The sequence below is a fragment of the Xyrauchen texanus genome, chromosome 10 (genome assembly GCF_025860055.1).
Source record: "Xyrauchen texanus isolate HMW12.3.18 chromosome 10, RBS_HiC_50CHRs, whole genome shotgun sequence".
Taxonomy (NCBI): Eukaryota; Metazoa; Chordata; class Actinopteri; order Cypriniformes; family Catostomidae; genus Xyrauchen; species Xyrauchen texanus.
The window spans coordinates 43,031,170-43,058,623 of NC_068285.1; the positions used below are offsets into that span (position 1 = coordinate 43,031,170).

General features: G+C 38.6%; 1 protein-coding gene across 1 annotated transcript; it reads left to right on the forward strand.

Annotated features, from left to right (window-relative positions):
* Window positions 1-2,592: 2,592 nt before the first annotated feature.
* On the forward strand, window positions 2,593-5,536 carry LOC127650217 (stathmin-like). Its single transcript, XM_052135512.1, has 5 exons — window positions 2,593-2,664; window positions 4,024-4,070; window positions 4,202-4,374; window positions 4,713-4,904; window positions 4,985-5,536. The coding sequence occupies exons 2-5, from the start codon at window positions 4,055-4,057 to the stop codon at window positions 5,051-5,053; spliced, it is 450 nt and encodes a 149-aa protein (XP_051991472.1). The 5' UTR covers window positions 2,593-2,664; window positions 4,024-4,054; the 3' UTR covers window positions 5,054-5,536.
* The last annotated feature ends 21,918 nt before the right edge of the window (window positions 5,537-27,454 follow it).

Here is a 27,454-nt window from a genome sequence, read left to right on the forward strand (position 1 = left end):
GGAAAGTTTCATATCCATAAATGTAAATATATGAAAAGTAAACCCCACTTTAGCTTTTTCAAAGAAGAATTGAAGATGAATTTAAATACAATTTCAACTTCTGTTAACAAGAAAGCAATGAAAACATCCAGAATTAGTGCCATGTTTAATATTCTCTCTTAATGTTTTTTCTTTTGTGCCCTCTTCTTCTTCTTTTTTTTTTCTTTCTTCTCTTACTCTCTTTTCTTTTTAGACTATTGTTGAATATATTTAAATTTCTTTCACATTTCGTCTCTTAATGTATTCTGAACCATAATTTCTCTTTTGTTTTGAAAGATTGTTTATATTTCTTGTATGTATCGTCTTGTTCTGTTTGTTAATATTGCAATAAAAAAAATAAAAAATAAAAAATAAAAAAAAATTAGTATTCCATTTGAGTTTTGGCTGGCTACATACGCGACGCTGAGAAAGTGAAAAAGCAGACATGGTAATTGAAATTGCTATTTAAATATGACAGGGCCAAAACTGGTAAGATATGGGAAACACAGTTGCAAACGGACTTTGCTTTTCCATTTGAAATCTGGCAGTCACTGTGCGTTCGCTTAAACGAAAATGCAAACGGTAATGCGCGATTTGCAGTTGCGTTTGGATTATGTCACATTTTATGCATCCACAAATTGAAAACGCAATTGCAAATACAATTTGCAATTCCTTTTGAATAATGTCCGGAATATCATTCCATAGACAATGACAGCACAAGTGCATTATGTGCTGAGGCAGAGAACAGGAGTTGCTAAATTTATCCTCACATTAAATAACTTAGTCTAATAAAGCTGAAAAGCTCCTTTCATCCTTCACTCCCAAACTTTTAAGTAAGAACAGTCAGTCAGTTTGAAGGGAGTAAGAGTAATCTCAAGCTATTTGGCCGGTTTTCTGAAAAATGCAGTCGCAGAGGCCACACAGAGAACACAGTACTAACATTCAGAACCTCTTCATATGTGAATTCAGTTCAATTAGGATATATTTGAACAGTTTTTACAGTCGTGAATATTTCAAAATAGTTTGAGGTCCAGACCCCCATGTTAGGCGACTCTGATATTCTTTGATATTAATTCCGTTTATTTGTTCAAATGAAAGTGAATGGGAACTGATGCTGTTGAGCTTCAAAAATGACCAGAAAAAGAAATATAAATGTACCACGATACGTTCAAATGAATTGTGAGCTATATTCCAAGTCTACTGAAGCGATCTGATAGCTTTGAGTGACAAAATTTAAACTGTTATTCACTGAAAATCTTCCAATTTGCGGTAGCTTTCAAAAAATATATAAAAAAGATATTCAATATAAATGTGCATGAAAACAAAATTTGTATTTATTTATTTGTTATTTTTTGGAACTTAAGTCCCCATTTACTGTATGAAAAGAAGCAGCTGGGATACTCTGCTAAATTTTACCTTTTGAGTTCCATGGAAGAGAAAGTGCTACATGTTTGGAATGACATAACAGTGAGTAAATGATGACAGAAATTTTATTTCATTGGTTAACTACTCCTTTTAACTTTATGCTCAGGCAAAGGTTTTACGCTAAATCACTGTGCTGGAATTATTTCATGTTAATGTGATGAGTCATTTTCTCTTGCTCTGCGACATTGTGCTGTTCTAAATGTGGAAAATGGGGTAGCCAGTCATTGCTGAAGACACTGGCTGGAAAAACAGATGGTCGCATGTGACCTGTGACAAGACATGAAAGAAAAATTGTTTATTCGGTTTCAATGATAAGTTATCACATTTATTTATGTGTGATATATGAGTCTTCTGGCAATAAAGATGCTTATCGAATGATTGATAGTCTCTGCCATGACATTACTTTATCTGACCATATTGACTTGATATTGGAAATTACATTTGGATGGCATTAACCATGGAAATCACTGTCTGCTTGTAGTATTTTTGAAAGTGTCATATAGGCCAGTAAATGCAGAGACAGGTGTCTGGTTTGCAAAATGTCATGGCTTGCATTTTTTTATTTATTTATGAAACTATAGAGAACAATAGTGTGTAAATGTAGACATGGGTGGTAAAGCATGCTGTTGCCATGACATGTAAAGCAGTGACAGCAATGTGCTGTGCTGTGACATGCCAAATTACATGCCTAATGTTTATGTCTCATGGCTATACTTTTAAAACAACAAGTATTTTAATGTTTACAAATTGGCCATATTGACTTCCATTGTAAGTGCCTCACTGCAATCCGGATTTGTGCCTTTTATTTTTTTTAAAAAGAAAACATAAAAAAAAAAAAAAAAAAAATCTGTTGTTTCAACATTATACCATACATGTTGTCGATTGAGCATGACTTGTATTAAAACCTTACTGAATAATACTTTAATAATAATAATAATATATGTTTAGCGTTTCAGACTTGTTTCATTTTGTAATGGCTGTACTATTTAATACAACAGTCCAATAGTTATGTGGATGGCAATGAACAGTGATTTGGTTTACACACAAACAGAACTACATTCCCCAAAAGTTCGCGGGAACAATTGAGATGCAGCCAATGAGCGTCAAGAACACGATGTGACGACACAAATTTGATCCTTTTATGCGCGAACTTGACTTGCGTTGAGCTGAGTAATCGGCGCGAAGCGAGCTTTGTCAGCACCAGGATATTTTTGTTTGAAGGTGGGTGTCCCTGCATTGTTATCTCTTTAAGAAAACAAACAAACAAACAAACAAAAAAACCCGCGTATGATTCATTTTTGCTATGCATTCATATGCGCAAATATATTTTTGTATTGCCCGCAGATCATCGTTTAAGTCAAAATGGGTCTGTTATTGTTCGGAGAGCATGCATCAAAACACTCGCGACGACTTCCTCGCATGGATTAACAGATGTATATGCTTATTTCGTAACTTTTATTAAAAAAGATCCTTTAGGCTATCGAATGAACTCCCAATATTGAACATTGAATCTGTTAATATACTGCTTGAAAACAATAGCATGCAATTCTGATGAAATGGTGAAGGGTTTTTTTTTCATGCTCCTGTTAAACGACTAAAATTCCGTCTTGATTTGCCTGGGTTGTAATTCATATTGCATTGTTCTTGATGCACGTGCCGCCATGATCGTTGAAACAACCCGTAAACATGTTAGAGTACAGAAGTGATGGGTTGCATAATGGTTCCTTGATGTGTGTGTGTTTGGTTGAGTACATGTAGTGAGCAGGGCGGAGCTGAGCACGCGGTGACGCTTGACCGTCTTTGTTTGGATTTGTTCTCTTAAAAGCGCCTTTGTATCCCCATAAAATGCGTTTAGGAGTCCGTTTAAGATTGCCATTAATTCTAGTGGATGAACGCAAACCAATAACGACGTGTGTGTCATGCAATGGAATGCTTCCAATGTATTTGGGTTTCACATGTGCTTGGAGTATTTAGAGGAGGGGTACATTAGCGCGTGCTTTGAAGAAAACGCGCCAGTTTTTCCCCGCGAAGCTGTAGAGCTGCCTGTAAACCATTGCTCGCCAAATTCATAACATGTCAACACTTGTGCATTTCAAAAGAGATGCAAATTACTGGCACATCTCGTAATCCGTTGCATTTTAGATATTCTGGACTTGATCCACCTTTAGATTTTACTATGTAGTTTGGGGACATATGCTGCGTCCAAAACCGGGAAAATGATGCCTAAGGGGGCAGAATTAAATTAAGGTGCTTCTCAAAACTGGAGACCAGTTTCCTTAGAGTTCCATTCATTCAAAACGGATATCAATAAAGCCATTAAATGATTAGGCAGCATGTAGTCTGCTGCTTATGTTCAGATGCAGCCAGAATGTCCTTAGTAGTGAACTGTCAAAACTCTTAAATGTATTTATTAATGGGCGGACATGTATTTTTTTATTTTTTTTCCCCCTATTTCTCGCTGAGTTTTTCGAATAATAGGGTGGCATTTGTGGTTCTGTTAAAAAGCACCAGCTAGGATTGATGTACACTGCTGATTTGTGCTGCACTTTTCTGATTTGCTGCCCATTCCTTGTTTTTCAGGCTTACTTTGACCCTGTCCTCTTCTGCAACAATGGCCTCTCTGAGTGGTAAGAGAACTGCATTCATATGGTGGTGTAAAATAAGCAGATGTGTTGGATTGGTGATATACAACAAATCTGCACAAAGATGCTTTTAAATTGGGCAGTGTACAACCGTTTCAAGTACAGGTTGTTTTCAGGAATTCAGGTTAAGGAGTTGGATAAGCGTGCCTCGGGGCAAGCGTTTGAGGTCCTCCTCGGCAGTCCTGCTTCAGATGCTAAGAGCGAGTTCCCCCTCTCCCCTGCAAAGAAAAAGGACCTTTCCTTAGAGGAGATCCAGAGGAAACTTGAAGCCGCAGAGGAGAGACGCAAGGTTCATTTCGTTACATTTTCCCTACATTTTGAAAAGTCGGACTTATTGATCGTAGAAGACATTAGGCATCATTCATGAAACTTGATCGGAACCAATTTGTTTGTAGTGCGACTTATTTAAATCGGACGATTTGCATTTAATTTAGTAGTACGATTTTTAAGAATGCATTTGTGCACAAATTTGCTCTGCTCTTATTTTCTAATATATATTGGTCTGACCTACTTCTATCCATTCCTTTTCTAAATTAGGCCTGTTCCAGTTGTTTGTGCTCTTATAATATCATTTTATTTCTGTCTTCTGAAAGTCATCGACTAATACACATGGTCTTTTACCTCTAGTCTCATGAAGCAGAGGTTCTGAGGCACTTGGCTGAGAAGCGAGAGCATGAAAAGGAGGTGCTTCAGAAAGCTCTAGAAGAAAGCAACAACTTCAGCAAGATGGCAGAAGAGAAACTCAACCAGAAAATGGAGGCCAACAAAGAGAACCGCTCTGCAATAATGGCAGCAATGACCGAGAAATTCAAAGAAAAGGTAAATGATGATCTGGTGTCATTGCTGTTATTTTTTTATGTGTATTTAAAAAGTTAATTACATTTTGCTTTGATTTCCAGGACAAGAAATTGGAAGAAGTTCGAAAGAACAAGGAAACCAAAGAGGTCCCCTGTGATGCAGAAAACTGAAATTTACAATAACTGGGGATTCTGATGGGGATTTTATACATGACCAAAGATTTATTTTTCTTTATCTATTGATGGCCTGTTTGTTTTTCTTTTTGGGTGAAGAAATGATAATAATTAGATTAAAGTGACGTTCCATCATGGGTCTATATTCAGAAAACAAAAATGCAGCTCTTGGTTTGTATAACGCAGCGATCATAGGGTGTTCTTCACCCTATAGGGACATATGTGAGTGATCTGCTCAAGTCTTCACATGTCTGTAACCATATGCACTTATTGAGCTTCTGTTCCTGCTTTTCATGAGGTTGAATGCGCTTGATTCAGTTTTTCTGCTGTGAGCACAACATTTCTCTGCCTAGGACTGAAAATGTGTAGAGGTCTTTACACATGAAATGCAAAAATTGCAATACACTTTAGTGTCTTGATGGTGAACTTGTCAACTTTAAAACTGTATTAAAAATGAGAAATAAAAAGTAATTAAGCTAGTATGGGCTTTATGCTGTTTTTTTTTTTTAGTTTGTTAAACATTTACAAGATTGGATAAAGTTTATATAAGGTAAGAATTTTTTTTTTTTTTTTGCAAATGTAAAGTAGGCTTTGAGGGATAATTGCACAGTTTGTGCTTGTTTATCCACTTTAAAACTTGTGTTTTTCTTGAGTTATGTCAACTGGTTCCGTTAGCATGATTTTTTTTTTTTTTAATCTGCTCCATGATTGACGATGTTTAACATTTACAACCCATTGAACTGTCTGCACACATATATATATATATATATGCCTCATTTTCAATTGCAAAATATTATCTGGACTAGATGCCATATTGTAAAGTTGAATTACTGTTTTGAGCATCCCTAAAATTGTCCTTTCAAAGCTGTACCAAAAAACAAAACAAAAACAAAGTCAGTTGGTGACTACAATATAGGGAGCTTGATCTGGTAAAAGTTGAAGTAATACACATGTTTGAAGAAAAACATCTTCGGTATATCGTTGATTGGCTCTCTGGTGTACAAAGTTGTTTTTCTATGACATGCTTCAGCAGTTTAAATTGATTAGATGTTTAGAACCACAGTTTGATATAAGAAACCGTAGGCCCATGGTCTAGACTCACATGTACATGTGATTTATTTAAAATGTATTTATAAAATTCAAAGATTTCAAACAGACTTTCACGTTGTCATTATGGGGTATTGTTTGTAGAATTGAGAAATAATTAATATAATCCATATTGGAATAAGGCTGTAACATAACAAAATGTGGAAAAAGTTAAGCGCTGTGAATACTTTCTGGATGCACTGAATATACACCCACACTATATATACTACTTTTTCCGATGAGATTCTCAGTTACCATTGCATTCAGTTGTGTTCTGTGGGTCATCGCAACACGTCAGCCCCAATGAGGTGACCTGTCCTGTCCTGCTTCATGTAAGATAATATATATTATATATACACTTAACTAATTTCTTTTCTTTTTGAGCATACATAATTATTCATTTTTGTCCCCCCTTTATCACAAGTAATAGCCTATTCTGTCATATTTGTGAAAAGGCACCATGGTATTACATTTATTAGTCTGTGAAACCCCATGTTTATGACACGTGTCATAATAAAACTTGGAGTACCATGACGGTAGTATCAATTAATATAATCATTCAGTACCATGGTATTACCCTGGTAACAACACTGTCTTTATTTGTTATAGGGCTTTAATGCATTTGTCTCATCTCTGCTCCCTCACTTAATCCAGTCATCAAAAGGGCACCTTTAGATTTGTGAACAGCATTATAGTGTCTTTTTCTTTAAAAAATGGTCAAAAAGAAACATTTCTCCAGAAATACATCAGTCTCTTTTTGTAAGAGATGGAGCAATGCACTACTGTTTTGAAAGAAGAAATACAACTGGATCAACCAGGGTAGAGAGAGAAGTGGATGGCCCAGATACACAACAACAAGAAGTCAAGTACATTAGAGTCTCTAGTTTGAGAAACAGACTCCTCACAGTTCCTGAACTAGCAGCTTCAATGACCAGTACATGCCAAACACCAGTTTCCTTTGGGATCCAAAAATGATTCCTCTGTTGGCGATGTTCTTTTGTGCATCTACTCACTCCGCACCTTGCGTTTCTTTCCAGTTAAATCACAATCTACGTTTATTAAATAAAAAATCTATATCAAGGTGGAATAGAACCCAGAACTCCTTGAACGAGACAACGGAGTCACACGTCGAAGTCGTATTAATGTATACGAATTAACCAAGTGGCTAAATCATAATATTATGATTTAGTACAAAAACTATGAATAGTACGAAAACTTATGATTGTTACTCTCATTCAAGAAGCGTGACAAAATACTTGGCAACAGTTTACCTGTGTCCGTTATTGGTAAGTAGTCATTCCAGCCAGTGCTGTCTTAACTGTTGCTAAATATCACAATGTATTCTATATCTGTACGAGAGTTGCGTCATGCTTTTTTAATTCGAGTAGCAAACATATTTTTTCATATGACCCAGCTCATACAATATCTATGATTTAGCCACTTGGTTAGTTTGTGTTAGTATGACTTCGAAGTGAGACTGTGTTGAACAAGATGCAAAAACTTTACTATGAGTCCAATCAGTCATTCTGGTGCATGTCTTAGCCTACTGATTTGGGGCGGCTGTGGCTCAGTTGGTAGAGCGGGTCGGCCACTAATTGCAGGGTTGGTGGTTCAAATCCCGGCCCACACGACTCCACATGCCGAAGTGTCCTTGGGCAAGACACTGAACCCCAAGTTGCTCCCAATGGCAGGCTAGCACCTTACATAGCAGCTCTGCTGCCATTGGTGTATGAATGTGTGTGTGAATGGGTGAACGAGTCAACAGCGTAAAGCGCTTTGAATACCGAAAAGGTTAAAAAGGCGCTATATAAGTGCAGACCATTTACTGATCTTATCCTCTGACTAACAAAATCCCAGTACCGACAGTATGGATCTAGTTAGTTATAAAATTAATTTGCAATATTTATTAGAGCACTTGAATAAGTCATTAAGAATGACGCTTTATCAAAACACATAACCTAATTAATATTCATGAGTTTTGCCACTTTGTCCAAGTGTATCTCTCTGCACCCACTTCATGCGCACTACATGTAACGCCCCCTTTGGATCATCAAGCGATTCTATTGGCTACAAGAACTTTTTGAATCCTATGCAATCACTATGATTAATTTTCTCTTAACTCTTTAAATGTGACAAAGAACAACTTTGAAATTATATGTCACTTAAACAGAAGATATAAATGGTAAACTGAACCAAATCATCTCAGACTGAGCTTGATTTATATGACATTTTGTGGAAGTGCTCTTTACTCTAGTCCTGAATGTGCTAGTACAATAATAAAAAATTACATTAATATATATAAAAATGTTTATCTGTTCTGTTTTGTCCAGTTAGCTTATAGGCTAATTGGTTGGTCTATTAGCTTAGCATACCGCTAGCTTCTTCTCCTCTTCTCTTTATTACATTTCTCCTCACTGTTTCCACCTACTGATACGGCGGTATACATTTTTATTTGCTGTATATTTAATGATTTTACAAACTTTGTGGTTATGGTTAGGTTTAGATTTATGGATAGGTTGTAACGCTTTTACCCAGAGAAAGTTGAGTGTTAAACCTGTTGGTCAACTTAAGAAACAGAGAGCCAGGCGGCAGGTATTCATATTCCACACATTTACTGGCTGATTCGTAGTCACAACCTCTCTTCATACATGAAAATGAAAAGACAGAGTAAAGTAAATGGCACTCACTGAGCATCACAAATAAAATAAAGAAATAAAAGGGGTTGCATCAGTAAAGCAGAGAAGATTTGTCGCCATTACTCTTCACCTGTACACATGTTCTGGGAACACACACACACACACACACACACACACACACACACACACACATACACGTAGTGTTTCCATGTTTTATGGGGACTTTCCATAGACATAATGGTTTTTATACTGTACAAACTTTATATTCTATCCCCTAAACCTAACCCTACCCCTAAACCTAACCCTCACAGAAAACATTCTGCATTTTTACATTTTCAAAAAACATAATTTAGTATGATTTATAAGCTGTTTTCCTCATGGGGACCGACAAAATGTCCCCACAAGGTCAAAAATTTCGGGTTTTACTATCCTTATGGGTACATTTGGTCCCCACAAAGTGATAAATACACGCTCACACACACACACACACACACACACACACACACACACACACGCACAGCATTACAATACCCTGCATGTAATGTATGCAAATGAGAAAGGCTAGAGTCTTAAAGGTGCCGTGCATACACAAATGCGAGTCACATTACCAACTGTTACATAATCCCCCCAGGTAAACAAAGGCTGTCCCCAGCCAACACAGGAACAGATACAACTTTCCAGCTCCCACACATGGTCAGTAGAAATTTGTTAGAATCACAGAAGAAATGTATTAATCAGGTACAGACAGTGGTGTAGTGGTGCCTGGAGAAATGGGTATACTCTTAATTTATGCCCCCCATTTTTTTTTTAAACCGGCCCAGCAAAGGATGAACGCCCTGTGTTATAAACAGTGACATGGAAGACTAGTCTTGCATATTTAGTTCACCCCAAAATGGGCCAGTAGTAGTTGCACATTGTCACTTAACTTCTGCTGCTTGACTTCACAGAGTATGGATCATTATGAAATTAATATTAGCTACAGAAGAGGTGCAGATTTTACCATCAATACTGGCCCAAAGACTATAGGAAGAAACAACTACATAATTATGAATTTTGAGTGAACTATTCCTTATTCCTTACTCCATACGCACATGAAAATTGGACAACTATTCTCTAACTTTGAAAGTAGTCTGTGCCATTTGTTTCTTTTGTAAACTATCTCTTGGAACAGCTGATTTGCAACAGAGAGTGGTGCAATGTGCCACCATTAAAAGTTTAAGGGGCATTTTGCAAATATTACTGGTCCTACACAGGCCTAATGCATGAATATAAGATATTTTCAAGATGATGCAAGCATGGTGTTTCAGTCATAGATTAGTTTATTTTTAACAAACATTGAAATATCATCATCATTCAAAGAAGTCAACAATATATTCAAAATAATATGTTAAAATAACAATATTTAGTTAAATATAATGAACAAAACTATATACATTTTACAACATATTTATGAAAACCACAGTGAAATACTCTCTCAACCCACTGTAGGGTTTCTAAATAAGTCCTCATGTTTTTGGCTCAAGGGTCTTAACTTCAGGTAGGTAAGTATAAATACGAAATAAAAATAACTGATTTTGAACACAATATTTATTGCCAGGGCAGGTTTTGAAACCTGTCAACAGCCTGTCTACCCCTGTACTACAGTTTATTCCAGACAGACTTGCTCTCTGCAGGGGTTTTCACACTGCATTGTCTAGAACGCACAGAGGAGGCAGCCCGGTGACTCTTCAACCAGGTCCTTGTATACTTTCTAGGATCAAACTTTGAAGTAGAGGGTCCGTTGATATTAATCATCATTAAGTTTGATATGTTTGAGGCCAGTAGGACAGCCATTTTTTCTGTGCTGATATTGTTCATAAGGCTAAAGTAACCTTTTACACTCTTCTGTGCTGACAGGGAGTTTTGAGGAGATTTTGATTATCCATTAAGTTAATGAGGTCATTAGGTCATTGGGCTCACTGTTGGGGTCTTCCAGTAGGTCCTGCATCCCATTCAGTGCTTGGTCTGTACACAAGTTAAATCGCTTGCACAGTCGCTTAACTTGATAGCCATTTACTCTGAGCAAGGATGCTGAGGTCCTTGATGGTCTCGTATTCGAAAGACCAGCGTGGCTCAAGATTGTTAACAAGGCTTTGTAAGAACTGGCCTGGAATGATAGACTTGAGCATTGAATTTCTTTTCAAGGCTATAGATCGATACACTCCACTCTCTTTTGCTTCTAAGGCCTCACTGTTTTTCACACCTGGACTCTCTTTAAATTAATGTATTAATCTGATTGTGCATTTCAGCTGACGATCTGCTCTGAGGAGAGTTATAGAATGAGCCTGAAGCTCCTGTGACAGGACATTTAGATTATGCAGTGTGTCATAAATGAGCCCAAGGTCACAAAGAAATTCATGACTTTGAACACGGTCCAATAAACCTCTGTATATTTGCTTCTCATTGTTGGACCTCCTCTCATCAGAACAATCATTCTTAAAGTGCTGCACAAGTGCTCCCACTGATGTCCAAACAGCATGAACAGTCCGAAAGCTACTGGCCACCCAGCGTACATCCAAGACTCTGCCAATGCGAAGAAGTTGTGAGCCTACTTCATCTTTGAGTTCATGCTCATTTTTATTTGACGTACTATACAGAGAATATAGCTTTTGCATAAAAGCTTTAAAGTGATTGACAGAGTTTACCTAATCAACTGCATCCTATAAGAAACTCAAGGTCAACCTGGCTAACATGACGCTGGCGCCATCAGTGACAAATGTTACCCAGTTTTCAAGAAGCAATTCTTCTGAAAAGCCAGCATTAGTTAAACAGTGAGTAAACCCTCTACTATGCCATCTGCACTCTGATTTTCCAGTTCAATAAGCTCAAGGAATATTAATTCAAGGCTTTCTTCGTCTTGAACTGATGCTTTAACTGAAAATGTCATGACAGCTTTGTGACTTAAAGAAGAGGCCTTGTCAATTAGGATGGCTAACTTACTCGATGATGCTATTATGCTACTGACGATTGTGCTCTGCATCTCAATGCAACATGTTTAGTTATTTGTGTTGCGAGTCATTCTACAAAACGGGTGCGATTTCCACTGCAATTTTCAAAATTTTCATTAAGAACAAACTTTTTTTTTTAAAGCTTACAACTTGAAAGATACACTAATCCTCCAAAAAAACATATTTTCCCACCTCAGGCACAAAATCCTTATTAATATTATCCTTTTTATTCAGGCAAGGGAGCCTTTCTTGTACCACACCGTTACGGACAAAATGTACGCCATTAGAGTAGTAAAACAAGAAATAGATTTTTAAATCTAATAGTAAAATGTCCCTTTTTTGGAAACCATCACTAGAAAGTCTGTAATTTAATAATTTTTTTCATTCATAGATTTTTAATCTTGAAATAGTAATTCGACATTTCAATGGCCTCATTGTTTGTACAAAAAACCAAATTCACTTAAAAAATATAAATAAAGTTACATTTATTTTATTAGTCCACACAACAAGAACATCATTCAACATTAATTTATGTAACATTTCATTTCCTTTCCATAAAATTTGCCTTTCCAACAAAATTACCCTGTGACGGGGTGGTCACTGATGTGACAGGGTGGTTAACTGTGACAGGCTGGTATGGACAATGTGTTTCTCTGTATGATCTGCTGGTTTTAAACTTTATAAAACTGGGGGAGGGGAAACATTCAAATTGGAGATGTAATGGAAATCTTTGGTTATGCTCTGAAAAACTGAAAAGAGCATCATAACAGTGACTGGGAGAGTCGCATTCACAAATCCCTCTGGATTTCCATGTGGCGGTATGCCACAGGCTGTGGTGCTTGAATAATTTGAGCACATCACCAAAGAGTTACCACAGGAAGTCATCTCTTAGAGGCCAGAAGAACCTGTTGGCACCAACACAGTGCATACATTTGACAAGGGCATGTGTTTCATCTGTATCCATGATGATCCCAGGATAAGCACACACCACTTTCCAATGAGATGTCCACTTTCCCAAGCAATTGTTTCTGTTGGCACGTTTTGGGTCTTGTTAAAATTGAAATGCTGTGTGGTGAAGGACTGACATCTCAGCTGCTTTTGCATGGAGCACACGCAACTAACTTCCTGGTAAAGGATTTCTTCTGGAGTGAATGTGACCACTTGGTTATATAGGTATTTTATTTAGTTGTGTAGTCTCATGTGGTTCTGTGTTTGTCCTATGTTGTTTTTATGTAGCACCATGGTCCTGGAGGAACGTTGTCTCGTTTCGCTGTGTACTGTACTAACTGTATATGGTTGAAACGACAATAAAACCCACTTGACTTGACTTGGTGGGTTTTCATTGTGGATGGCACTGGTGGAATCTGGCCAGTCATCTTTTCCATTGCCAGCTCCACTGATTCAGATGCTACATAAAACAAGTTAACAGTTGTAGATGTTTCCGTGAGGGCCTTATATAGCTCATGGGCATTGGGTATGTCACGGCCATTGGGCACCAGCTTGTCTGCTGTTCTTTTCCAGGTTCCCCCAACACCGTCAGTTGCCCCCTTGCCATGGCTTGCCTCCTTACCACCTTTCAGACCTCGTTTTGCGAGCTCTGTGCTGAAAAGGAAGAAATTACCTTTCTGTTTGTATTGTGTCCATCATTCAGAAAGTGTAGAAAAGATACATGTGGGTATGTGGCTTGTAGATAATTCAGCACCGGATTCATGTGTTCCCATATAGCTGGGGGGCTTTTGTGTTTGGAGGGTGACACTGTGCTAAAACAGATGGGCTCTTTTTCACCACCTACAGTATGTACAAAACACCAGTGTGCAGAGTAGCTAAAGTGGACAGCTTGAATCTCTGAGCTCTATTTGCATGTGTAATTTTCAGAGAAGTCAATGTGGATCACTGCCTCCTCTTTTGACAGGATCTTTTTCAACTCTCTGCAGTAGGAGCACTGTTGATTTATGTTGAATGTGTGTCTTTTGAATTTATGAAGAAGAGTGTGGAATAACTCCATTAAGATTGTTTTGTGTGTCCTCCATTGTTTTCTTCACTGTGATCTTAACAGTGGTAGGACCCTCCCTCGCATCTTCCCTTGCTTTCTCTGCTGTGGCCCATTGAGTGAATGCAACCTTTACTGAGCCATCAAATCTGGATAGCTGAACAGTCTTGTCTTTGCATTCCTCGCACTCATCATACATGCACATTTTCCTGGAGATGTCACAGGTTATCATTTTAGTCAAACTCTTGAGATCTGCAGTATCTATGAGCCTCAAATTATGCAACTTCTCAATGACAAATCTGAGATTGTCATGGATCTTGCACAGACATGTGTTCCCTTCAGGGAGAGTGGGATGTACAACCCAAAATGGGCGAAGCTTACAGAAAAGGGAGTATGATGTGTTGTTTGTGTTTGTGAAGATTTTTAATTGTGTCAACCAGAAACCTTTTCTGCTTCTTCACCTTGTTCCTGGTTATTGTTTGATTTCGTCCAGTCGTTATCTGACTGTTGTCATCTTGGGTGAAGAAGGTTTTGACTTTGGACTTGAAAGCAGCATTGAACCTGTTTGTGGGATTTCTGTTGGTGGAACAGAGGTCTTCACTCTGAACACTGCGACGCTTCTTTGAAAATCCGAGGGGATTTACTGCAAATCCTTGTAGCCTGTACTTCTTTACAATCCTCCCCTCTGTTACCTTTACTATTAGTTGTTTTTCTTTTTCTTTTCTTGCTTTACAGTACTTATTCTTTATGCCTTCAATCAAGGCTTCATGATAGAGTATTGTTTTTCTGATTTTGAAGCTTACTCTGCCTGTTTTAGTTCATTTATTTATATTTGAATGAGGAAAGTCATTCTTATTTAAGCACTTATATCTTTTTCTGTATTTGTCAGCACGTTTTCTTTCCTTCTCAAGGGATTTCTTTAGTTTTTCAATTTCTTAGCGTAGTGTATCCCTGTTCTTCCTGGAAATACGCTTTCCTTCTTTATGTTGCTTGAAAAAAAACAAAAATCTACTGGTAACTTGGGGTTTAAGTCATGTACACCATATGTAAAAACAATTACTCATCAACGATAGGCCTGCTTCTTATTCTCTACATGTGTCCATTTATTTATAATCCTAACTGCGCACTACCCTGACATTGAAGATCCTAATTGCTGCTTTGACTGTTGGACAGGATCTGGACTCAGAGGAAAGGTGTCCAGACTGTGTCGCTCACTTAGATCACTAATCTCCTTTTTTTCTTCCATTGCTCTACATCCCGTCTCCATCTCTGATGCTCACTCTCTAGATATTTTTGCCTACTCTCAGGATCAGCATTCCGACGTGCATGGCATCGCCGTTGTCTCTCAGCAGCGCTTAATGGAGCCATGATGGAGCTAAAGTGATGTGAGTGAGTGAGTGACATAGTGAGTGACTGAAAGTGATAGTGAGTGAGTGAGAGAGAGAGTGTGAGTGATATAGTGAGTGAGTGAGTGAGTGAATGAACCAAACAGGGTTAAGTTAACGGAAAATAAATTGATTAGCCTATATTAGAATCTTTGATTTCACACATCCTCACATTCAAATGGGAAGCAGAACCACCCCATCACATCCCTTACCACCATGTCACAATAAAATATGTGACGGGGTAGTAAATTTCACCCCAAAATTGCTGCAAATCTCACTTGTGATCAAGTTTCTCAACTAGCATAAATGCATTCAATCAGAAATATAATTTTCTTTGCATTAATAATGTAATATGTTTTATAAAAAATATTTGCCCTATCTATTTTGCATGACGGGGTGGTTGGTTTGAGCTTGACGGACCCTGCCTAACATGAAAAAGCAACAAATAAACAATGTGAAAGAATGTCAGTACTTGCCTGCTTTTGTTCTTGGTGGCTACAAGGCTCAAATGATGTCACTTCTGCTTTGTGATGTCATTTAAAGCAACAGTACATTATTTATAGATAAAACAAGTTAGTATGACGGGGAGGTAAGTCAAACTGAGGGACGCACACAAATCATAAAATATTTACCAAAAATAAGGTTTATTTTGAATAAATATATCTTATGTAAACAGGGACACACATATAAACCATAAAAATAATAAATGTTTGAAAAAAATCTATAACTTATTTGGTGATATTTTGGATGCAAATGTTATGTTGGTCAACACGGACATGTGATATTGGCTATATACTAATGAAAAATGATTACAAATAAAATGTTACTCTTTAAGAATCATATCATATCATTTATGATGTTAACCAGAACATTATAATTAATAACTTTAAGCTTTGGAAGCACACTTTGGGACATTTTTTGTGCCTTATGCATCTCATCAAACGTTGCAGATCCAAATGGCACCCGTTTCATAGAATGACTCTTGCACTGTAACGTGAAAGAAGTATTGAGCCCATCTTTATAACGTTCAATTCCTGCAGCTCAATGAGGCTCTCATTGTCAGAAAAGGGTCTATTCTTTTTGGCCAAATGGTAGGCTGTTCGAAACACAGCTTCGGTTTCCTTCATGTAGGACTCAGTCATAGCCTCCACCACATTCTCAGTGACCGCTTCTTTCTGTTGTTCTGCCATCTTCACAACTTGAGTGTGGGTCTTAGGCAAAGCACGTTTCCTCACCTTATTTCTCAAGACTGACAGACTTGTCTCTCTACTTCCCTGGCCAGACACTTGAATTTCCAAGTTCATCCATTCGCTCTCGAGAGCTACACCTTGCTCCTTGATGATTCCAATGGAGTTCACACTGCTACAGACCAGACATCCTGTGAAGCATAAACAAACAATGTAACTACTCTATTCATATTTGTATGTGTGTAGTGTCCATTTAACCTACATACTTACAAGCACACAAACACACACACTGTATATTTCTCTGTGTTCACTGATTTGGAAGCTGCCAAAACTAACAATCTACCTAAACTTACCCAATCTTTTTGTTTTTGTATCCTAACCAGGGGTTCTTGGATTTAAAATCATCTTTTTGTTTGGCTGTCCACAGGTCTGGCCAGTCATTATTGGTGTCTATAAAAATAAACAAACAACAACAACAACATGAGTGATTGAATTAAGGGCTATAAATGTAACAATGGAAACAATTACCATAACCTGAACATTACTGAATTTAGTTCACTGACACAAGAATTTACAAATAATGCTAAATCTAAATGTGTTTGTCATTGAATCATTCATTCAAGAGATTCGTTCAAAAACACTAAATCATCCAGTAATGAAACAAGTGAAGTCTCTATGAGTGAGTCATTGAATCATTCATTAAAACCGATGTTTTAAATAATTCAAATAAAAAAAATTAAATAGACTGCCGCAATTAACATTTTGTCAGAACCTTTTGTGAATTACATGCTATTTTGATTAGTTGTCTGTAGTGATGTTACATATGACACTGAAGATTGAAAGCATGTATCGAGTTTGCAGCGCAATTTCTCATGAAGCTCTGTGCCGAAGCGTGTATCATTTTCAGAGAAACATGTGATCAATGAAAAAGAAGCATCACTTTCTTTCCAGTCACGTGAATGCTTCACTTTGTGTGTTGAAATGTTTAACACAAGACCACTACTCTATGGGTTTATGGAAGTTCAAGTCATATATATTACATTATCATACTGTACATTCTGCCATACAAACCCCATAAATATAAATATAAGTACATAAGTATAAAAACCTTATAATAAGCCATATAGGCTACTTGCCTCTGTTGGTCTTATTATTATTGTTGTTGTTGTTGTTGTTGTTAACACATTTATCAGATAAAATTGATAAAACATCGGAGCTGCGATCTCGATTTTATGGCTGCTATAAATTTAACCTGCCACAAGATGGCACTGTTTTTGACACTCCTGATTCTTTTAATCTTTTCCCAAAACAATCAGAGAAAACGTTCAAGAGACTTAATTTTTCCATCCCTTGTTGTCTGTTCAGAATCGTGATCTCTATTTGAAACAAAAACAAATTGTGATTCTCAATTTATCCTACTCCTATGTGTGACTGACTTTTTCTCCCATGACATACAGTGATGGGCAAACGACTGCCCTGAAGGTCAATATCACTGTCAATTACGTCAGTGTTCTGGGTAGATATGTCAAACTTTATGTCAGGTAGTTTAACAAAACCATCTCTGTCATTGTCAGGTAAACACTTTCAGCAAAAGTCTCTGCAGATCCATAAATGGCAGAAGTTTAATTTGCTTTATCCTGTGGCAAACTGTCCTTCCATCTTTCATCAATGCTCTCATTTTCTTCCATAGGCTCATTTTGTATGTGCCCACTGCTTGAGTTCCATGTGTGGAAAGGCTGCCTGTTTACTACATGGAAGACACCAGCATCCTCTCCTGTATCCAGATTCACAAGTCTGTAATTCACATCCGATAGCTTTTGAGTGACACGATATGGATCCGTGTACAGCGGTGCCAGCTTGGCTGTGAAATTGGCCAGAGCATCTGATTTTGGATGGGTTTTTACTCTGATGAGGTCATCTAATTCGTAGGAAACTGAACAATGTCTTGTGTCATAGTAAAGTTTCTGTGTGTCGTGACAAGAACTGCCCTTGCGTGATCATGTGCTTCCTTCAGTGATAACCTCAGGTTTTCAGGGTAGGGAATGCCAGGCTTGTCAGTGTTATTATAGGAAGGCTGAGAGATCAAATCCAGTGCGGGGTGTTCATCTCTTGTCCATACAACATGGATGGGCTTACAGTAGACTTTCATGTGGTGCCATTCTCAATGCAATGCAGATTTGTGGGATGTACCAGTCCAAAGCAGTGTGTTTATCACTGACATATGCACGAATGGCAGTTTTCAGAGTTCAAGCCCCAGCACCACCAAGATGCCACTGTTGGGCCTTGAGCAAGGCACTTAACTCCAGGTTGCTCCAGGGGGATTGTCCCTGTAATAACTGCACTGTAAGTTGCTTTGGATAAAAGCATCTGCCAAATGCATAAAATGTAAAAAAATGCTGTCCGCAACTTGGGCTTTAGCTTCTTAAAGTACAGTAGCCCATCATGAATGGAGTGCTGAAAAGAGTAAATTTTTCTCTTCCTCAGTTGTGTCCTCAATTTTACGGATGAGTTGTGACTGTGACTGTGTTACATTGTTGCAACTGCCTTAAGTGAGATCCATCTGCAATCACAGTATAGTCTGGAAGGAGGTCCACTGGGAGCTCTGTACTATTGAGGGAGTTTCAAGACAGAGCATCGGGTACCATGTTTTGCACCCCAGGTTTGTGAACAATGTCTAAATCAAAGTCCTGAAAGCGGAGAGACCATCGAGCCAGCTGGGTAGTAGGATTTGCATTGGGCATTTGCCAATTAAGGCCACTATGGTCTGTGAAGATGGTCACAGACCTTCAAGGCTGGAAGTGTTTGACGACCCAAAAAATGGCCAAACGCTCCATGTTCCAGAGTGGAACATGGGTTCTCAGCCTTATACAGGGCTAGACTTGCATACGCCACCATTTTTTTTTTTTTTTGCCTTCTTTATCTCTCTGCATCAAACCAGCTCCAAGTCCTGCATCACAGGCATCAGCATGGATAAAGAAAAGGAGTGTGAATTCAGAGAATCATAGAACATGTGCTGGTGTCAAACTGTTTTTGAGGAGATCTGTGGCATATTGGCAGGCACTATCTTACACAAATGCAACATCATTCTTTTAAGTATGAACAGGGTTTGGATGTAAAATGTAATTTTAAATGTAGGCAACACAATGTCTATGTGCAGCACAACAACAACAACAAAAATATTTTCTGTATAAATATGCAATAATCTTCATGGTCTTCGAAAAACGTAGGCTACTCACAATAATATTGCTACAATTAGTTTGAAGTTCACGCGATGTGACCCCCTCCTCTTTCTACTAGAGAGGGGCAGCTTGGGTCACTCTGGAGGAGAAAAAATCAATGCAGCTTTTTGGACTTTATCGAAAAGAAGAGTAATGGTAAGGATTTATTTTACCTACATGTTTAGCTTAATGTTTTTAAACTTGTGGGCTTGTCAAGGACGTCCAAATGTCCAAAATTTTGAAATAAGTGTAAATGTTGTAGAGAAATAGCCTACATTTTAATCATAATTCCCATAGCCAGTGGGTGACACCTGTCTCTCATTGTGGTTTATCCAGGTGTTCCTCAAAAAAGTAAATCAAATCAGTTGAAAAAATGGTCTGCATGGGGTGTGCTAGTCCACGTATGCTAGTAACTAGCAAACTAACATTACCCTTAAAGTAGGCAGCTTATTGTTATAAGGTTAAGTAGGTATAAGTAGATAGCCTACAGTACAATCTACTAACTCAGTCATTAACCAGAAATATGTATTAGGTTATTTGCAAGGATCTAGGACGTTAGTTTCTATTGCCAAGCTAACTAACGTTAACTACAAACTGGGCAGCTGAAATGAACATACCCAAGCTGGGCAAGCTAATCGCCGTTTTGTGAACTTAATTTGACTTCATGGTTTTGCAGAGGGTAGCAATGTTGAACGTGAGGATCCAGCTGCAGCTGAATCAGGCATGGAAACTGGTAACAATTATTTGGTGTCACTTTGTGTGTCAGAGAAAGTCAATGAATGAACTTTTGAATAACTAAAATTTGAATCCTCCTCATGTTTGTAGACTGCATTGGAATGGATTTAGCTAAATGCATTGTCAATATTAAACAGGTTAATTTTGTGGAGTGTAGGCTACCTGCAGTTAGACTATAATGATACATATTTTCACTTTAACTTATTTTGGCATATCATTTATCAACCATCATTCAATTGGTCAAAATACATTTAGGCTATATTGAAATACCACTATTTTGCCTTCCTGAAAAATATATAAAAAGATTAACTATGTATTGCAATCTGTATGCCAAAATAAAAGAAAATTCCAGCCAAAAATCATCAAAACATCATCACAGATGGTTACACATATCTAGTCTTCCTTCAGTTTAAATGGGCTTTTATGCTAATTGAATTTTTGAAGTTACTGCTTTTAAACTTCCCTCCCTTTCTAGTGTTTATTTTAAAGCATAATCCTGTGATACTTGAGATTTTCTTTTAAACTTTTGTTTTAAAACTTACTTGTCCAGACCTGTCCTTTTTGCATCACAAATGAGTTTGAGTGGAGAGAGGACGATTTATTGGAGGACAGCAGAGTAGAGGATTTAGGGACTTTGCAGACAGGCCCTGAAAGGTCAAAACTTAAATAACATCCACTCACTAGCTTTGGACTGCAAAGAAGGTCTTTCCAGCAGAAATGGTTTGATTCATTAGAGTGGCTAGAATATTCTGTAAGCAGACATTCTGCATTCTGCTCCTCATGCAGGCTGTTTGGGAAGCAAGTGTCTAGAGTTAACAAGGATACTATTGCCACCACTGGATTTTCCAATTTGAAATGAGCATTAAACAGCTTCAGAGACCATGAAAAACTTCAGTACACAAAGCTTCAATGGTTAATTGGAAGTCTTACAAAGCCAGATTGATACAAGGCAGTGTCATTGAGAAAATGAATGTGGCACAAGCTGGACAGATTACTGAAAGGCGAGAATACCTCTGTTGATTTGTAGCTGTCAATAGATTCTTGGAACAGCAAGGCATTGTTTTCCGTGGTCATAATGAAACAGAGTCCTGTGAAAATCAGGGAAACTTCATTGAAATGATGAAACTCCTGCAGGAATTTGACCCTTTTCTCCAAAACTACAAAGCTCCATCTCATTCCACTTATCGCTCTCCTTCCTCACAGAATGAGATGATTCAATGGTGTCCAGAGGAAGTTACTGCAAGCATTATTAATGAGATTAAGAAGTCAAAAATGTATGCAGGGAAAGCCATGTTTAACAGCTTGCAGTTTGTGTGCGCTATGTTGGAGCCGATAGCACAGTCAAAGAGCGTTTCCTTGAATTTTGCAGCCTCAATGGTTTTGATGTGATGTCAATCACAGATACAATTGAACATGTGCTAGAATCCAACGGCCTTAATGACCTTTGATGTGTGGCTCAAGCCTATGATGGGGCATCAGTTATGAGTGGTTCAGTTGGTGGAGTTCAGGCTCGTTTCCATAACAAACTCCTAGAAGCAGTTTACATGCAGCATTTTCTTGTCAATCATCAGGCTTTCACTGACATGCAGACAGTCCTTGGCTTAGTGGAGAGTGAACTTTTTCAGTTGACGAGGGCATGCCAGCTGCGATCAGTCAATGCTGTGATTGTCAATCTCACAGCAGTTTTAAGGTGCCTAGAAGAAATTGAAACATCCACAGCAGTTGGACTGCTGTCAAAACTGCTGTCAAGATTTTTAAGTGTTTATATGCTTGTGATGTTTAAGAGAATGCTGTCCACCACAGAAATGTCCCATAAATACCTTCAGAAAAATTATCTAGACTTGGCACAAGCAACACTTTACAAAGATGCTGTCCTTGAAACGCTAAAATCATTGCATAGTGAGCAAAGAGCACAGAACATTTACGAAGAGCCAAAAGCCATTACTGAGGCCAACAATCTGTCAGAGACCCAAACTGTTAACAGGCGCAAGTATAGGCGATTGGAAGACTATGTTGTGGAGTCCTCTCCAGGCACAAGGGCTAATATGAGCCTTAGATTAGATTTAGATTTGAAACAGTAGGTCTCTTTGTCAGGAGTTGGTTTAGCAATGTAGATGGGTACTGGCCGCTCAGTCCCAGAACCACATGAAGCTCATAAGCCCTCAAGAGAAGATCCATTAATAAGGAGACAGAAGACACATAAAGTGCAACTCTATATTTCTCAAGAGCATGTTTACATATAAGCTCTATTTGTTCCTGCTCAGGAGGAGGGGTTTTCAGCTATTTGAACTCATTCAGCATAAGGGCCACATAGGTAGGGAGAGGTTCTTTGGGCATTTTAATGTGGTCCAGGATTCCTCTCAGTATCTGTTCTTGGTTGTCAGAAGGCAGGAAGACCTTCTTGAAGAGATCACAGAACCCATCACAGAGCCCATGTATGCATCAAGAACAGTAAACCACTTTTTAGGTTCCTTCGCCAGAAAACGTGGCAATTTAAGAAGAATTTGGGCATCTATCAAGTCCAGAGATGTTCTATAAATATTCACTGACTGAAGGCAGTCGTCAGGGTTTATTTTCCTGTCTCCTGCAAACACAGGTGGTTCAAGCCAAGACTGGTGAAGCACAAATGCAAGGACTCTGGTTGTGCTACTCATGTCAACAGAATTAGGTTGCATGAACTAGTAGCCATACCTCTCATTGGTGCATGTGATCTTGAGCATACACTTTGTATCTTTTCCAGTTTAGAAAATTCTTTCTTTTTTTTTCTTTTGTTTTACCTACTCCCACAGAATGTCTCTGGTTACTTAACTGTAACCCCTGTTCCCTGAAAAAGCGGAACGAGATGTTGCAATGATTTAGCGCTTTGGGAACGTCTTTAGGAGTGACCAGCTGTGAATATGTGTGCAAAACATCAATGAAATTGACTAGAATGTACAGCCTCTGCCGGTGACATCATCAGGATGTGCCAGTACCAGGGGCTATAAATAGATGCGCCAAAGGTGCATCGTCAGGTATTTTGTCTGGAGAGCAGTGCTGGGGCAACCAAAGCTACACTTTAATGCTGCGCTGATTTAGCGTTTTGGGAACGACAATACCCACGCCGCCGCACTGCGGATGTTTGGACTCCTTACAGTTGTGTAGTCAATTTTGAGAGTCAGAAATGTATCAGACGCCAACTCTAGAGGTTCAAAGGAGGTCTCAACCAGACCCTCAAGGACTATTGCTTAGTCCCATGAAGGGATCCTGGTCCTAGCAGGAGGTCTCAGTTGCATGGCTCCATGAACGAAGCGAGCGATCAGAGGATGTTTCTCCAATGGCATCCCATCAATCAAGGCGTGGCAAGCCGATAGAGTGGCCACATAAACCCTGAGAGTGGCGGGGCATGTACCTGCTGATAATTTTTCCTTCAGAAAGCCCAGAACTGAAGCAATCTGGCAGTTAACTGGATCTGCATTATGTGCATTGCACCATCTTTCAAAGACACCCCATTTATTGGCATAACTTCTTCTAGTAGAGGGAGCCCTAGCGCTCAGAATGGTCTCGATGACTTCAAGTGAAAGACCGGAGTCCCTCAGTTGGTACCTTTCAGGGGCCAAACATGAAGGTTCCACAGTTTGGGCCGGGGATGAAGTATCATGGTTGTGGCAGGGCAGAGGGCGGGTATGATCCTACACACCCGGTCCCGTATTAAGCTAATTATGCCTCCGTGAGGGATAAAGGTCAACTGCAGGGGATCGTGCGGGAGAGAGAGATCGTTAACGGACTTGTCCGTCATGTGTGTGTTTATGTTGTCTTTTAAGTTTATCATTAAACTATTATTTATATCGTCAAGCCGGCTCTCGCCTCCTCCTTCCCGGGTTTCGGCACCAGTGTAAAGTTATTCAATGGAAAGGAGGAGGCCTAATACGGTAACTGGGTGTGTAGGATCACGACCCGGCCCCGCCCTCCACCCTGCCATTATTTATATTGACAAGCCGGTTCTCGCCTCCTCCTTTCCATTGACTGCTTTACACACATCTATTTATAGCCCCTGGTACCGGCGCATCCTGATGATGTCACCGGCAGAGGCTATAAATTCTAGACAATTGACGTGTTGCACACATATTCACAGCTGGTCACTCCTAAAGATGTTCCCAAAGCGCTAAATCAGCGCAGCATCAAAGTGTAGATTTGATAGGGAACACAGTTTTGTGAATCGTATAGAAAATTTGTAAAATAATTACACTTAATTTAACACTTAAATCCATTCAATCTAATTAGGTTTTACTTCACAAGTTTCTTAAGTTCAATTTCAGTCCTCAGTTAGAGCGAAGAGAGAAAAACTAGGCCCACATGTGTCACGTTTGATTTTTCTTTTCTTTTTTAAGAAAGAAGAGTTAACTAAAAGTCGGTTCAAATTGTAGAAAAACAGAAACAAATCCTCAGTAGCGTTCTTCCCCGTGAAATCAGTTAGTTTCATCCATACTCAAATTGTCTTTGAATATAAAGTTAATACACAACAATCTTCTGTCCTGATCAAGGTTTACTTCACAAACTCTGTTTAGTTCACTAGTAATCCACTCAGACACTGTCAGAGGATCTGTTGAAGAAATGTTGAAAAGTCAGAATTTCAAAGCAATCCACCCTACAGTGATTTGAACGCCAGACAACTCTTAAGTAATTTTACGCGAGCAGTTCTCTGACTCAATTTACTCATGCCTCCACCACGTGTTCCCCAGTGTTAGCAAGCTAGTCACCAAATCAGGTCCGGCAGGAGCGATTAAACAGTCACAAAACAAAGTTGAATTACCGTATACGATCCAGGCATGGTCTGCTGCAAATTCTTGTAGGTGACAGGTCCTGATCCAATTGTTTGGGCGCCTGGTGGCAGGTTTTGGTAATCCATACATTTACCTTTCTTCATACATGAAAAGACAGAATAAAGTAAAAGGCTCTCTCTGAGCGTTACTAGTAAAATAAAGAAATAATAGGGGGTGCATCAGTATAGCAGAGCAGATCTATCGCCATCACTCTTCACCTGTGCGTGCGTTCTGGGCACACAAATACACAAAGCATTACAATTCCGTGCATATAATATGCAAATGTGAAGGGTCTTAAAAGGCGCCATGAATCAAGAACCAACGGTTACATGGTGTAGGTGTTTATGGTTGCTGTGGGACTCAACACAACAAACAGTCTAGGAATGTGGCATCTAACTGTTCCAAGACTTCAGGATTACGCTGGTTATTTGGAGGAGGTGTAACTTGTAGTGGGCATGCCGGGTAGTGGTCTTGCAGGACGCTTGATGTCACTGCCCATATAGTCTTCTAGATCCGGGCCTGTCTGGGATGTTGGAGTTTCAAAGAAAAAGTCACCTCTGAAATTGGCTAATAAGAAGAAATGTGTAGAGTGTGCAAAAGAACTTAAAATATTGAGTGGTGAATGGTTAAAAATCAGTATTACGGATGGATGAGACTAAGTTTACTGTGTTGAACTGTTGTTAGAAAAGTTTGATTGTGAGGTCAGTGAAAAGTGTCCTACAAACATATCTTAGGAAGTGCTGCAGAAACCATGAGATTAAAAAGTACCTGACAATCTAGAATAAACTGAATGCTGGAATGCAGGAATGCATAAGGTGTCATTGCTGCAGGTGGAGGATTCTTGGATGAGCAGAAAGTTTGAAGAATACAGCATTTATTCAAATAGAAATAGTAATTTTTAATATTTTAAATGACTTTACAGTAGTTCTTGATCAATTTAAAGCTTCCTCAGAGAATAAAGGATGGGCAGACGGAAGGACAGATAGACAGATAGATTCTGAGAACATTCTGAAGGTTTTAAAGAGGATAATAATGTCAGCATTGTCCACTAGGGAGAGCACTGCACAAACACTTCTAATTCATGGTTGAAATCTGCACATGATGTTCTGTTGAAACTGCATCTCTTAACAGCAGAACAAGATGACAAGATGACTGAATGTGTCAATGTGCTTCCTGACAAGTCTGTCAATTCTCTGTTCATTTACAGCTGAGATTAGTGATTCACAGTCATTATGTCTAAATTTAGAGTGAATTGTTCTTCTAAGGCTGTCCTCTACAGACTAGGACACATTTCTCACTCCATTTCTGCATCCGAAAGCTGGAAAATGCTGCCTTTGGAGGTAGGATGAAAATTAGGTGCCTTTCAAACTCTTCAGAGGCCATTGTGCTGTTGGTAAAGCCATTACCTTATTAGGCAGCAAGACAACTGCTTAGTAGGTTTTGGAATAGTGAGCTATATACAGCATCCAAAAGCTGAGCTGCCTTGCTGCCTACTTAAACAGTTTTCTTTAACATCCTAGACATCATGGAAACTAATAACTACCCCCACTGTTACCCCGAGTAAAGCAACATTTCTCACTTGTAATTTTGAAAGGGGGGATAGCCCCGTTTTTTCCCAGGGTTATGAAACCCTGGCAAACACACAGGCTTCTTGTGCGGCAAACACACAGGCACCACTCTCCTCTGCCACTCTCTGACGTATTTGTGTTCTTTTTTAAAGTCTCCCTCTGCCATCACTGTAACAAGAAACAGCTGTTAGAGATAATGAAACCCAGGTGCTGACCCTCAAGCTCGCACTCATTAAAACAAGGTAATGCAATACAATATTGATTTCAAAGAGTCTTGTTTTTTCTGTTTATTCAAAGAATCACACTACTAGTACTCAAACTATACAGTTTATTAAACTGAGACTGTATGTCTAACTTAAATTGAGATCATAGTTTGGATGCGATCTGTTTGACTGAAACCTGGCTTAAATCAAATGAATATATTAGTTTAAATGAATCTACTACCCAAGGTTATTGTTATAAACATGAGCCTCATCTGAAGGGTCGAGGATGAGGAGGTGTTGCTACAATTTACGGTGTAGTTTTTGGTGTTACTCAGAGGACAGGATATAAATGTAAGTCTTTTGAACTAATAATGCTTAATGTGTTACCGTCAGATATAAATAAAAAAAACTCTGTCGTCTTTTACCCTTGCTACAGTAGGCTACATAGATCACCCGGACCTCATTCTGACTTCCTTGGTGAATTTGCAAATTGTTTTATCAGATCTTGTAGTTACTGTAGATAGAGCTTTAATTGTTGGTGACCTCTTCTTAATATTACTAACTCCTTGTTATCCTTAGGACATGTCCCAAGAAACTTTAAAAT